The sequence below is a fragment of the Jaculus jaculus genome, chromosome 6 (assembly GCF_020740685.1).
Source record: "Jaculus jaculus isolate mJacJac1 chromosome 6, mJacJac1.mat.Y.cur, whole genome shotgun sequence".
Classification (NCBI taxonomy): Eukaryota; Metazoa; Chordata; class Mammalia; order Rodentia; family Dipodidae; genus Jaculus; species Jaculus jaculus.
Window position 1 is genome coordinate 35,543,794 of NC_059107.1, and position 13,447 is coordinate 35,557,240.

The window sequence follows — 13,447 nt, forward strand, 5'->3', positions numbered from 1 at the left end:
GGCTTTGGAAGCAAGCACCTTTAACCACTGTGCAATCTCCCCAGCCCTTATATGACTTTAATTATATCAGTGAAGGGCTTCACTGTCCAGTGGAGGTTGTCAGATGTCTTTTCTCTCAAAAACCACCACCCACCTAATCAATTCTACTTTCTGCACATGCTGAACTACTTGCCTTTCTAAAGACATGCTTGTCTGAGTGTGAGGCCATTTCATAGATGGCTCCCTTTGCCTAAAATAATGTTTCACAGCCTTTTTAAAAATGTCATGATACCCACAGGGGAAAAAAAATTCTATGACACCTGCCTTAGGCTTCCACCACCCCCACCCCCTCACAGGCTACCTCATCAACTTATATAGGTTGCCACCTTCACCCCCTCTTTCCAGTGCAGATGTGTACTTTGTTCAGTCCTCCCTAAGGGTTTCTGGATTTCAAAGAAAGGAGAGGAGAAGGGAAGAGCGGAGATAAGAGCAGAGGAGAAGAAGTTTTGGACTTGAAATGGCAATAAGCAATACCTGATCAAAACTTACTGATAGCTTCTCCATTTTATTTTTATTTTATTTTATTGGTTTTCCATGGCAGGGTCTCACTGTAGCCCAGGCTTCCCTGGAACTCACTATGTAGTCTCAGGGTGGCCTCAAACTCACTGCAATCCTCCTATCTCTGCCTCCCAAGTGCTGGGATTAAAGGTGTGTGCCAACACACCTGGTAGTTTCTCCTTTTTTTTTTTTTTTGGTTTTTTTTGAGGGTCTCTCTCTGGCCTAGGATGACCTGGGATTCACTATGTAGTCTCAGGGTAGCCTCGAACTCATGGCAGTCCTCCTACCTTTGCCTCCCGAGTGCTGGGATTAAAGGCGTGCGCCACCACACTCAGCTGAGTGTCTCCATTTTTGATATTCATCTGCAAAAGAAAATTTATTCATAAGTAGGTGGGTGACAATTTAAAAGTTTTTGTAATTTCTAAAAGGAGTCAGAGTTGAAGTTATATTTTAAGAATGTAGTGACACCTCCTTTTATTTTCTGAAAAAAGAAAGAATTAGGATTAGAGGGCACAAGTACAGTAAAGGTCTATCTTGAGAAAGGAGGAGTCCAGAGGCCGAGAGCACTGCGAAGCAGCAGCAAGGGAGGAGCAGCAGAGAGATGAGCAAGCGTAGATCTTGCAGGCTTGTTCACCAGATTTTTAAAAAATCATTTATTACTATTTATTTATTTATTTATTGGAGAGAGAGAGAGGCAAATAGAGAGGGAAAGAGAGATCAGGCACTCCAGGGCCTCTAGCTACTGCAAACGAACTCCAGACATGTGGGTCACCTTTGCATCTGGCTAATGTGGGTCCTGGGGAATAGACCCTGGATCCTTTGGCTTTACAGGCAAGTGCCATAACTGCTAAGCCATCTCTCCAGCCCAAGATTTTGTTTTTTAAATATTTATTTAGGAAGGAGAGATCTAGGGCTGGAGAGATGGCTTAACAGTTAAGACACTTGCCTACAAAGCCAAAGGACCCAGGTTTGATTCCCCAGAACCCACATAAACTAGATGCACAAGGTGACACATGCATCTGGAGTTCATTTGCAGCGGCTGGAGGCCCTGGTGCACCCATTCCCTTTCTCTCTCATTCTCTCAATGTGCCTTTTTCTCTGTGTCAAATAAATAAATAAAAATAAAAATATTATTTTAAACAAGAGAGATCTAATTTTGCAGCCAGTTCCTCGTGGCTGTGACAAGCATCCAACCAGACACAGCTTATGGGAGGAAGGCATTTATTTCAGGCTAACAGAGTCCAGGGAGCACTTCATCAATGGCAGAAGAAGCTGCTTCCTTCCATAGACCCATAGCAGGGAGAAACAACTGCAGTGAGCAAACACCAACACCAGCGAGCAGAAACAGCCTGAGCTCAAACTGCTCTGAACACACCCAGTAGGGCTGGACTCAGATCCTTCCCCCAGTGACATGCCCCCTGTAGCAGGGCTCTGCCTGCTCGGGGCTGAAGGTGCATGCTCAATTTAAATTAAAATCCGAGTCCATTGGGGCCATCCATTCAAACTACCATAAATATAAAGACAGCAGCTATCACTGATGCAAGGGCTCTGGAGAGATGGGGGAAATCAAATTTCATTCTTTTTTCTAATATTTTTTAATCAACTATATCACTTGCTATCCAAGTATATTAGCCTATGAGCTTACTTAAGGCAGTGAATTTTGTTTTTTGGTTTTTGATTTGTTTTGTTTTTGAGGCAGGATCTCACTCTAGCCCGGGCTGACCTGGAACTCACTCTGTAGCCCAGGCTGGCCTCAAACTCATGACAATCCTTCCACCTCAACTTCTGGACTGCTAGATTTAAAGGCCTGTGCCACCACACCCAGCAAGGCAGTGCATTTTAATGAGACAAACTAACCTCTAATAGTCATTAAATGTTATCACCAATATGCATGGCATATAGAGACCAATACTTTGGACACTGTATCCTAAAAATAAATAAAATTACTTTTTGAGTTATAAAAGTGATTTATACTCACTATAGAAAACTTGGAGAAAAAACACAGAAATATCCCAAACACTATAAAGAAAAATAATCCATCATTCTAATTCTAAAAACAGTCTGCTTAATTGGTATGTTTCCCTTATTTTATATTGTTTTATGTATTTGAGATCATACTGTTCCTGGGGCTTTATACCATACTTTTTCCTCACTCTTATTTCTTGATTTCTTTATTTTTGGTTTTTCAAGGTAGGGTCTCACTCTAGCCCAGACTGTCCTGGAATTTACTGTGTAGTCTCAAGCTGGTCTCAGAGTCACAATGATTCTCCTTCCATTGCCTCCCAAATGCTGGGATTAAAGGTGTGCACCACCACATCTGGCTTTACTCATTCTTATGTAATATTCTAACTACGTACTATTTACTATTTTATTTTTCTTTTTAAAAATATATTTATTTATTTATTTACTTACTTACTTACTTATTTGAGACAGAGGCAGATAGAGAATGGGCTTGCTATGGCCTCCAGCCATTGCAAACGAACTCCAGACACATGCACCACCTTGTGCATCTGGCTTTAAATGGGTACTGGGGAATCGAACCTGGGTCCTTTGGCTTGGCAGGCCAGCACCTTAACTGCTAAGCCATCTCTCCAGCCTTTCTTTTTCTTTTTATATTTTTATTTATTTGCACATGTGTGTATGTGTGCACATGCATTTGGTTTCTTTTTTTTTTTTTTTTATTTGAAAGCGACAGACAGAGAGAGAAAGAGGCAGATAGAGAGAGAGAATGGACGCGCCAGGGCCTCCAGCCACTGCAAATGAACTCCAGATGTGTGCACCCCCTTGTGCATCTGGCTATCGTGGGACCTGGGGAATTGAGCCTTGAATCGGGGTCCTTAGGCTTCACAGGCAAGCGCTTAACCGCTAAGCCATCTCTCCAGCCCTGCACATTCATTTGGATTCTCAGAGCATCTTACCCCTGCAAATGAATGCCAGATTCATGCCATTTTTATGTGTCTGATTTTACGTGGGTGCTGGGGAGTTGAACTAGGGTGGGTAGGCTTTGCAAACAAGCACCTTTAACTGCTGAGCCATCTGCTCAATCCACTTTTTATCGATTGATTGGTTGTTTGACTTTGTGTGTGTGTGTGTGTGTGTGTGTGTGTGTGTGTGTGTGTGTGTGTACATGCCAGACTCTCTTGCCACCACAATGAATGCCTGTCTGGTTTATATGGATAGTTAGGGAATTGAACCCAGGCCAACAGGCTCTGAAAGCATTGAATTGAATTGAACTCCAGATGCATGTTCCTGTTTGTGCAACTGGCTTTACATGGGCACTGGGAAATCAAACCCAGACCATCATGCTTGGCAAGCAAGTACCTTCTTCCTCTGAGCCGTCTCTAGCCCTCAATGCCAGTTTTAAAGGCTTCATAATAGTCTGTTATGTAGACATCCACTACAGTGAATCTTCATAGGTAAACATTGTTATCTGTGTCCTTGGTAGTTCCTTAGGGTAGATTTCTACAACCATAAGCACTGAGACCAAGGAAATAATTTTCTTGGGTTTTGGGGATGTTTGCCTTCAAATTTTCTTTTCTTTTCTCTTCTTTTTTTTTTTTGTGGGGGAGGGGTCTTGACGTAGCCCAGGCTGACCTGGATTTCACTTTGTAGTCTCAGGCTGGCCTTGAACTCACAGATCCTCCTACCTCAGCCTCCTGAATGCTGGGATTAAAGGCATATGCTGCCACCCCTAGCAGCCTTCAGCTTTTCTAGAAGAACTAATTCCACACTCTACTTTCCCAGTAATGTACACAGTACCCTTCAGTATCCACTGTCACACCACACATTCCTTTCCCAATGTCTCATGATCTGATAAATGAAAATAATTCATTGTTGCTCTGTTTTCTATGTCTCAGAGTATTCATGGTGAACCATTTTCCCCAATATATCATTCGCCTGGCTGTCTGTTGAAAGCTTAGTATTGCTCTTGTCAATCACATATTTTCAGAAAGTAAAATATCTTGCACCATAACTATAAATATTTTCCTTACTTTTGTATCTTAATCAAAGTTATACTTTTTTTAGTCAAAAGTTTTAAACTTTTCAAATAGGCAAATCTGCCAGCCTTAATTTGTGCTGTCTTCTGAGTTCAAGCTCATTCATTCTGCAGATATTCTCTTAAACCAGGTGTGGTGGCACATACCTTTAATCCTAGCACTCAGGAGGCAGAGGTAGGAGGATCACTGTGAGTTCAAGGCCAACCTGGAACTACAGAGTGAGATCCAGGTCAGCCTGGGCTACCCTATATTAAAAAAAAAAAAACAACTGTGTGTTTGTGTGTGTGTGTGTGTGTGTGTGTGTGTGTGTGTGTGTGTGTTTTGAAGACTTGCTATATGTGTCAGGAACTATGAAGCAACACTGAAGATTCATACACAGGTTTTCAAGATAGCCTTTTGTTATCACCTCCACACAGTGATAGAGAGTGACACGTCCTGACTCCTCCCCTTCAGCTCCCCAGTGGCCCACAGTGCCCAGTGGATTCCAGAGGTGGATTCTCTGGCCCGGTTCCTGGATTGTGACTCCAGGAAGCAGCTTCTGAAATACAGCCACAGACTGCTTAGTGGATACCAAGAAAGGCGACAAGGAGAGATGGCTTGTAGGTCATCCTTTGGCAGAGAAATAAACTTTAAAAAAATACTAATAGTGGGAACAAGGAAAGAAAACTTGTAGCAGACCAAAGGAGAGCCATAGAGCTGGAGATTTCTAACAGGTAAGAAATTAGGAAATAAACTTCTAACATGTTTAAAAAAATCTTGCAAGTGTGTTTTTGAAATAGCAATTTTGTGTTAAGATATTCCAATTTTAAAGCTCGTGATTGATAAAAATTAGAATGTTCATGCTTTCAGGTTTAACTGTAGTACTTGTCTTCCTGCTCCTGTGGTCTGAGAAGCAACCTCCAGCTTCATAATGTACCATTGTAGGAAAATTGTCAAAAGAAATCTCCAAAAGCTACTTTTGGCACAGTGGGGACTTAATTACTTTTGTCTCTATTTAGTAAATAAACTTGAAAACCTGGTATACTTCTTTTCACTGGGAGAGTTAAGCCCCCTTTCATTGACACATTTGTGTGATGCTCTTTGCGAATTGAAAACCTTAACATCCCGAAAATGGCAGGCTCCATCATTAACCTTCAGAGAAAATTAAAGCCAACCCAGACAATGTGTATGGGCTTGAATTTAAAGAGTAGCTTTGGGAAATGAAATGTATTTTCCTCTAACGCTTCTCATGAGTGAGCCACTTGTTAAATTCAGGGAAAAGACATATACAATTTCCAGCAGAGAAAAATCAGAGTGTAGTAAAGGAATGTGTGGGTCAAATTTAATCCTCAAATTTTAAGATAGTATAAACTTCTGCAATGGGTAGGCATAAAATTTAATTTCTTTGTGTGTGTGTGGTGGGGGGCAGTGCAATCATGCTACAGCATGTATATGGAGGTTAGAGAACAATCTTGGGGTGCTGGTTCTTGCCTTCCACCTTGTCTGGGACAGGGTCTCTTTGCCACTGAGGACACCAGGCTAGCTGGACCACAGGCACTGACTTGGCCTCCTATTGCCATAAACCCATTGGAATTATAGATACACACACAACTTACATTTAGCTTTGCTCAGGTTCAAGGGATTAAAAACTCTGGCTGTCAGGCTTGAACAGAAAGTGCTTTTAACCACTGAGCCATCTCTCAAGCCCCCCAAAGTCAATCTCTTAGTAGATAAATAATTCTTATGTTTTGTTTGCTTGTTTGTTTGTTTGAGGCACGGTTTCTCTCTAGCCCCAGGCTGAGCTGGAACTCACTCTGTAGATCAGGCTGGTCCAGAACTCACAGCCATCCTCCTACCTCAGCCCCCGCTCCGCCCCTACTATACTGGGATTATAAGTGTGAGTCACCACACCTGATGTGGACAAATAATTGAATAGGGTAAGAAGATTTTTATATCCTGAACAATCAGAGCAGCTGCACACTTTAATGAGGCTGTGAGAGAGTTAGCATTTGCTTTTTGGTGCTTGTTGCAGTTACTTCTGGCAGTTCTTTATTCTTAGAGAAAGTTCAAAGATGTGTACAGAGACTCTAACTCCTTTTGTTTTCATCCAATAGATAATTCATTTGACTGATACTTTTAACAAATGACATATCAAAAAAGGAAATGACCAAATACACTGGAAGACAGTGTAAAGTGTCATTCCCATCAAGAGCCCAGGGCTGCTGTGGAGATCACATGTGAGACATCACATCAGGCATGACGGCTTGATGGATGAACTGAAGAACAGGGCATTACTTTGAAAATCAGTAAGCCCCTAACAAGCAAAAGTGTTATTTGCATTAGCGCAACCATAGAGTCTTACAGTATTTAAGGAAAGGAAGAGAATTCTTTAGGGGAAAGGTGCTGGATTGACCTTTTTGTTATTGTTTTGTTTATTATTACTTTTTGAGAGAAAGGATGGATATGCCAGGGCCTTTAGCTGCTGCAAATGAACTCCAGTCACATTGGCCCCTTGTGTGCATATACAGCATTGTGAGCTTGCATCACTGTGTGTCTGGCTTATGTGGGACCTGGAGATTCAAACATGAGTTCTTAGGCTTTGCAGGCAAGTACCTTAACCACAAAGCCATCTCTCTAGCCCTATAATGTGTATATATCCGGGGAGTAAGAGGCGTAGAAATCTTTATTTTCCCCAAGGCCATAGACTTTCTGAAGTTATAGAAGGGAAAAGTAATATAAAAGATGCAGAAAATTTTCACATCACCTCCTTTCAAAATTAAGAATAGGAACTACAGGGCTGAAGAGATGGCTTAGCAGTTAAGGCACTTGCCTGCACTTGCCTAAGGACCTGAGTTCAATTTCCCAATACCCACACAGAGCTGAATGCACAAAGTAGTGCATACATCTGGAGTTTCTTTGCAGCAGCAGGAGGTCCTGGCATACCCATCCTCTACCCATTCTCTCTCTCTCTCTCTCCCTCTCTCCTCTGTCTCTCTTGCAAATAAATAAAATTATTTCTTAACAATGAATAGGAAATAGAGAACCTTTTTCAAAAGTATAAAATGGGGGGGCAATATAAGATAGTGGCAAGAACATGGAACTCTCAGGGTCAGGGGACTTGAGCTGTGGCCACTGTGACACTGTCTAAGGGGGAAAAAAGCATGGAAGAAACTTTCAGTTACCTCCATCAAAATATTATAGTCTATAGATATAAATCATCTAAAGTATACTTTAAGTTTTCTGTGTTCTAGATAGAGGAGAAGGAAAAACAAGATAGGGAATGACAGATAGTCAGACAGTGAAGAAAAAGTAAAAATAAAATAGATCAAGACAAACATGTATAAACTCTACTCTCCTAACTAATTGTGTGAATGAAAGGAAGATATATACACACTAACAGATATGTAAATAACATATGCACATGTTTATTTCATGTTGTAATACTCTTATTTATCTTGAAACGTATAAGCACAAAACCTAGAAAAATAATGTAACATTGCACTGTTGTGTTAAGAGACATAAATAATAGAGCAGTTGCCTTATGAGCAAGATACAGCCAAGCTGAAGGTTGAAGATGCCTACCTCTGTCACGTGATACTCACTATTTTGTGTGTGCAAAGTATCACTTGTTCGTTTGAGATCTTGCCTTCAACCAAGCAAGCCAAAGACAAACTTTCCTAAAACAGAAATGAATCCCAAGAATTTTTTTTTTATGAATCTGGGCTTAGTATTACTTTGCTTACAGATAAGTAGGATTTAAATATTTCAACTTAATAGTTGCCAATTACGTGAAGTATAAATCCCATATTGCGATTTAAAGTCCATATTTGGGGATGTCCTTGTTAATCTCTGAAATTAGCTGAGGCCTCAGTGGGGGTGGAGTAAGGACTATAACTCTTGAATCCATATCTGAGTCCTCCCACATGAAGCTCAACTTAGGTTCTTCTGGTTTTTCTGAGCTCCAGGTTTCCATAGATATTTATAGACAGGAGAGCAAGTTTTTATTCGGCTACTAATGAGAGGCTTTTCGCTTGTCAGACCTGCTGTTGCAGGAGGGTGAGTAACCCTACCCACTATGAAAAGAGCCCACAGCAGTAAGAAGGGGCAACACAATGGTTCCCAAAGTTCATTCCCACCTCTGTAACCTGTCTACTAGCAACAGGGGAAAGTGCCATGAATTTTCACATCTGTAAAGTGAACATTGTTATTTATACCTAGCTTCACATGATTCATAGGCAGCCTTTCTTTCTTGCAGGCAATAGGGCTCCAAAGAAGTCACACACTCAATGTGGCTGAGTTTGTTTGGCATTAGCTAATGTCTTGTGTCTTGGACCTTTCAAAATTGTTGTCTCTCTGCAAGTGAAAATTAAGTTCCCAACAAAGACGATGTTGGAGAAATAAATAGCACAGCAGATGTAAAAGAATTCTTAATTCTTGGACTGGAGGGATGGCTTAACAGCTAAGGTATTTGCCTGCAAAGTCAAAGGACCCCAGGTTCTATTCCCCAGGACCCACGTTAGCCAGATGCACAAGGGGGCGCATGCGTCTGGAGTTCGTTTGCAGAGGCTGGAAGCCCTGGCGCGCCCATTCTCTCCTCCCCTCCCTCTCCCACTCTGTCAAATAAAAATGAATAATTTTTTAAAAAAAATTCTTAATTCTTTGGAAGATGGGGACTAGATAAATGCCTTCCATGTGACTAACACACTCAATGATAATGATAAAAATAACAGGCAGTGTTTGACAGTTTATAAAATATTATCAGGATATTATTTCATTGTTCCTTATAACAAGGCACAAGATGGGGTGGCCAGCTTAAAATTTCATTTGAAAGAAAGAAATGGATCACTCAGCTTGTGAGAAAAGGCTATGTCCCAGATAAGTCCAGTGCTCATGCTAACAAGCATATCAGACCACATATGCAGAGAGTGTCCATCTCCTTTTCCTTCCTTGCTTCCCCCAGGTGGATCTTGCCTAGGAGTAGGCCTTTAATTAGCAACCAAAGCTTTCTATTTCTCTTCTAGTTCTAGTCTGTCAACTGGCATAAGAGTTTAAGTCTATTTTGAAATTACCCTTTAGCCAGTACCTATGAACTCTAGGCCTCTTGAAGCCCTGAGTCATTCAAGCCCTAATCCTGTATTTCAAATACCACTGTTTAAAAACATTGCTATTTCTCCTGGCAATCACATCGTGTCTGAGCCAGACACAGGGCCCTTGCGTCTCTCTTTATAAAGTATCCTGTCTTTATCAACAGTTCCTATTCATCTGCGGAATCCTCTTCATTATGGCGTCTATTGTGGAAAATGTTGCAGACAAAATGATTCTTGAGGTGATTTCTTTCTAGTAGCAATCTGCTAAGCCTTTCAACTCAGGAGAGAATGTGAGAGCAGGCTGAAGTAATTTCACATAGCAAATGAAAGTTCATTCCCTTTCGTGACTATTGCTCACTTTTCTTTATCAGTTATGTATGTTGCTTCCCTCAAATTCCTAAAGAAAAAAAAAATCAAGATGAGAAGTCTTTCCTCCCTCCTCCTTCGTCCTCCTTCTGCATGACCTCTGCAGGCCTTAGGACAGCCTGCCGTGCCTTCTGGCATGAGTAATACCGCTGACTATGACCACCGTAGATTGCTGAGCCATAGGACCGGGGTCCTCAATCCTCTGAAAACCAGAAGAAGAGAGTCATAGGAAGGAAGAATGGTTTCTGAAGTTAACTCTAGTTGGTAGATGGCTAGGCACTGACCTCTTTACTTTGAGCCCCCAAAGCTCAGCACATTGTACCCAAAAATTGTATGTGTAAAGCATGTCTTTATCCCCAGAGAGTGGAAAAAATAAAAAAAAGAAAGAATGAGTGAAAGAAAAGAATGAGGTATATGCTATCCCGTAGCAGCTGAGTTCTGTAATTCTAGCCCCTCCCTGACTGAAGGCTATTGGCTAGCTCTGGGCAATGGGGAGGACACATTTTAATTCACACCTATGCTCGGCATTTACTCTGTGTTCTGTTAGTAGTGAGGGACCAGTTTAGTTGCACGATCATACTTAATCCTCATAACACCTAGTAAGATGCTGTGCATTCCCATTGTTACAGATGGAAACTGAAGAGGAAGGAAACATTGACTTACATCAAATTATACAGGTACCACGTTGTGATGTTCTAGGGGAACCTGCCCCAGTCCCTCTGTACTCTTATGCAAAAATGCCACTAACTGGGTAAGTTATAAACTATGCAAATTTATCCTCTCAGTTCTGGGGCCAGAAAGTCCAAGATCGAGGTACCAGCAGGAGCAGAATTGGGTGACAGCTGTTCTCCACTTACCTGGATGGTACCTTGTGGATACATCATCAAGAGGGGACTAAAGCTTACATGGCAGAAGAGACAAACTTTTTTGAAAAAATATTTTATTTACTTATTTCTGAGATAGACAAAGAGATATTGAGTGAACGGGCACACCAGGGCCTCCAGCTACTCCAAACAAATTCCAGATGCATGTGCTTCCTTGTACATCTGGCTTACATGGGTCCTGGGGAATCAAACCTGGGTCCTTTGGCTTTGCAACAAACACCTTAACCACTAAGCAATCCCCCCATCCCAGAAGGGACGCTGTTGATTGACTGATTTCTTTCTCTTTCTTTTTGGCAGTGCTGGGGACGGAGCCCAGCTAGGGAAGCTGTACATGCTAGGCAAGAACTCTGCCACTAGCTCTTAATTCATTTTATATTCATTCATGAGGGTAAGTACTGTTTGGCCCAACTATCTCATAAAGAATCCACCTCTTAATACTTCTGTATTAGGACATGGATTTTGGATGGAATACAAACTTCCAACTGGTAGCAGAACCCATCTCCAAATATGGCTCTCTGACCTGCACAGTATAGTCTCTACGGAAGGCTTACACGGCCTATGGGGTCAAGTGGGTACACAGTCACATGAACCTGAAATGATATTTGGGCTGTTGTATGGTAAACAGGATGTGGTCATGATTCTTGTCCCACCAGGTCTAAGGATCATCCTGACAGGACTATCCAGCATCCTGAGGTTAGAGGAGGTGGCATGTGGAGGGTCACTTGATATGTGTCCGTTGTCTTCTAGGGGACATTGTCCCACCAGCATAATGTTCCATATTGTTAAGGACTTACATTAATTTTCTGGGTTCTGTTTGACTTTGTAGGGTCTCAAGAGCATTCTCAAGATATTTTTATGGGTTTCCACCAAAGACAAACAGAGACTGGGACGCACTAAGCCAACTAATTATCCACTAGGAGTTTCAGAGCCCCCATACCACAGGAACTGATGCCCAAAATATCCCCAGACAACCTACGCGAGCTCGGAGAATCTCTTCTTCCAATCCTGCCATGATGGAACCTTCCCTGACAAACCAGCCAGGCTCTAGTAAAACCAGTATAGAGAGCAACAACTCAGCATTTTCGTACTTTCAGTCCTGTCAGCCTCCCTCTCTACCCTTACTCCTACTGATCATCGCTTACACTGTGGTCTTCATCATGGGCCTGTTTGGGAACCTCTCCCTCATTATCATAATCGTTAAGAAGCAGAGAGAAGCTCAGAGCGTCACCAACATACTGATTGCCAACCTCTCCCTCTCTGACATCTTGGTGTGTGGCATGTGCGTCCCCTTCACCGTCATCTACACTCTGATGGACCACTGGATTTTTGGGGATGCCATGTGCAAGCTCACATCCTATGCACAGAGCGTCTCCATCTCCGTGTCCATATTCTCCTTGGTATTAATTGCTGTCGAAAGGTACCAGCTGATTGTGAACCCCCGTGGCTGGAAGCCCAGGATAGCTCATGCCTACTGGGGTATCACGTTGATTTGGCTCCTTTCTCTTCTGCTCTCTGTCCCTTTACTCCTGTCCAACCACCTCACAGACGAGCCGTTCCGCAACCTCTCTCTCCCCACCGACGTCTACACCCACCGAGTGGCCTGTGTGGAGATCTGGCCCTCCAAAACGAACCAGCTCCTCTTCTCCACCTCGCTGTTCATGCTTCAGTATTTTGTCCCTCTGGGCTTCATCCTCATCTGCTACCTGAAGATCGTCATCTGCCTCCGCAGGAGGCACAGGAGGGCCGACCGGAAGAGGGAAAAGGAGAGCCGGTTCAGGGAGAACAGGAGGATCAATGCCATGCTCATTTCCATCGTGGTGACCTTTGGCGTCTGCTGGCTGCCCTTGAACATCTTCAATGTCATCTTTGACTGGTCCCATGAGGTGCTGATGAGCTGTCACCACGACCTGGTATTTATAGTTTGCCATTTGGTTGCTATGGTTTCTACCTGCATAAACCCTCTCTTTTATGGCTTTTTCAACAAAAATTTCCAGAAGGACTTGCTGATACTTTTTCACTACTGCTGGTGCTTTGCGCCCCGGGAAAGATATGAAAACATCGCCATTTCCACGATGTACACTGATGAGTCCAAGGGATCTTTAAGACTGGCTCATCTACCAACAGGTGTATAAAAATCCAAAACGACATCAAGGCCCTTTCCTGAATGGAAGATTGGCAGAGGTGACGGCATGGGACAGGGCAAGATACAGAAAGAAGCCATCGCTAAGCACACACAGAAGCTGTGTAACCAGTTTGTTTTTAATGTTTTCATTTATTCATATGAGAGGGGGCACAGATAAAGAGAGAGAATGGGTGTGCCAGGGCCTCTAGCCGCTGCAGAACTCCAGACCCATGCACCACCTTGTACATCTGGCTTTATGTGGGTCCTGGACAATCGAACCTGAGTCCTTAGGCTTCGCAGGCAAGTACCTTAACTCCTAAGGCATCTCTCCAGCCCTGTAACCAGATTTTCACTAGGCTAAGCCTGCCCAACACACCCTCCAACACACACAGGCATAAACATCCCTGTCCCTTTTCCTTACAAGAAAATCTTTTTAAAAAAATCTGGGGCTGGAGAGATGGCTTAGTGCTTAAG

The 13,447-nt window shown here is 42.6% G+C and overlaps 1 protein-coding gene across 1 annotated transcript; it reads left to right on the forward strand.

The window, feature by feature from the left end:
• The first annotated feature begins 11,864 nt into the window (after positions 1 to 11,864).
• Positions 11,865 to 12,983, forward strand: LOC101597816 (neuropeptide Y receptor type 6-like). Its single transcript, XM_004665093.2, has one exon. It carries the CDS (start codon positions 11,865 to 11,867, stop codon positions 12,981 to 12,983), a length of 1,119 nt encoding a protein of 372 aa, XP_004665150.2.
• The last annotated feature ends 464 nt before the right edge of the window (positions 12,984 to 13,447 follow it).

Bases quoted from the DNA above. Each gene is read 5' to 3' on its own strand.
- LOC101597816 (XM_004665093.2), top strand. From the start codon at position 11,865: ATGGAACCTTCCCTGACAAACCAGCCAGGCTCTAGTAAAACCAGTATA.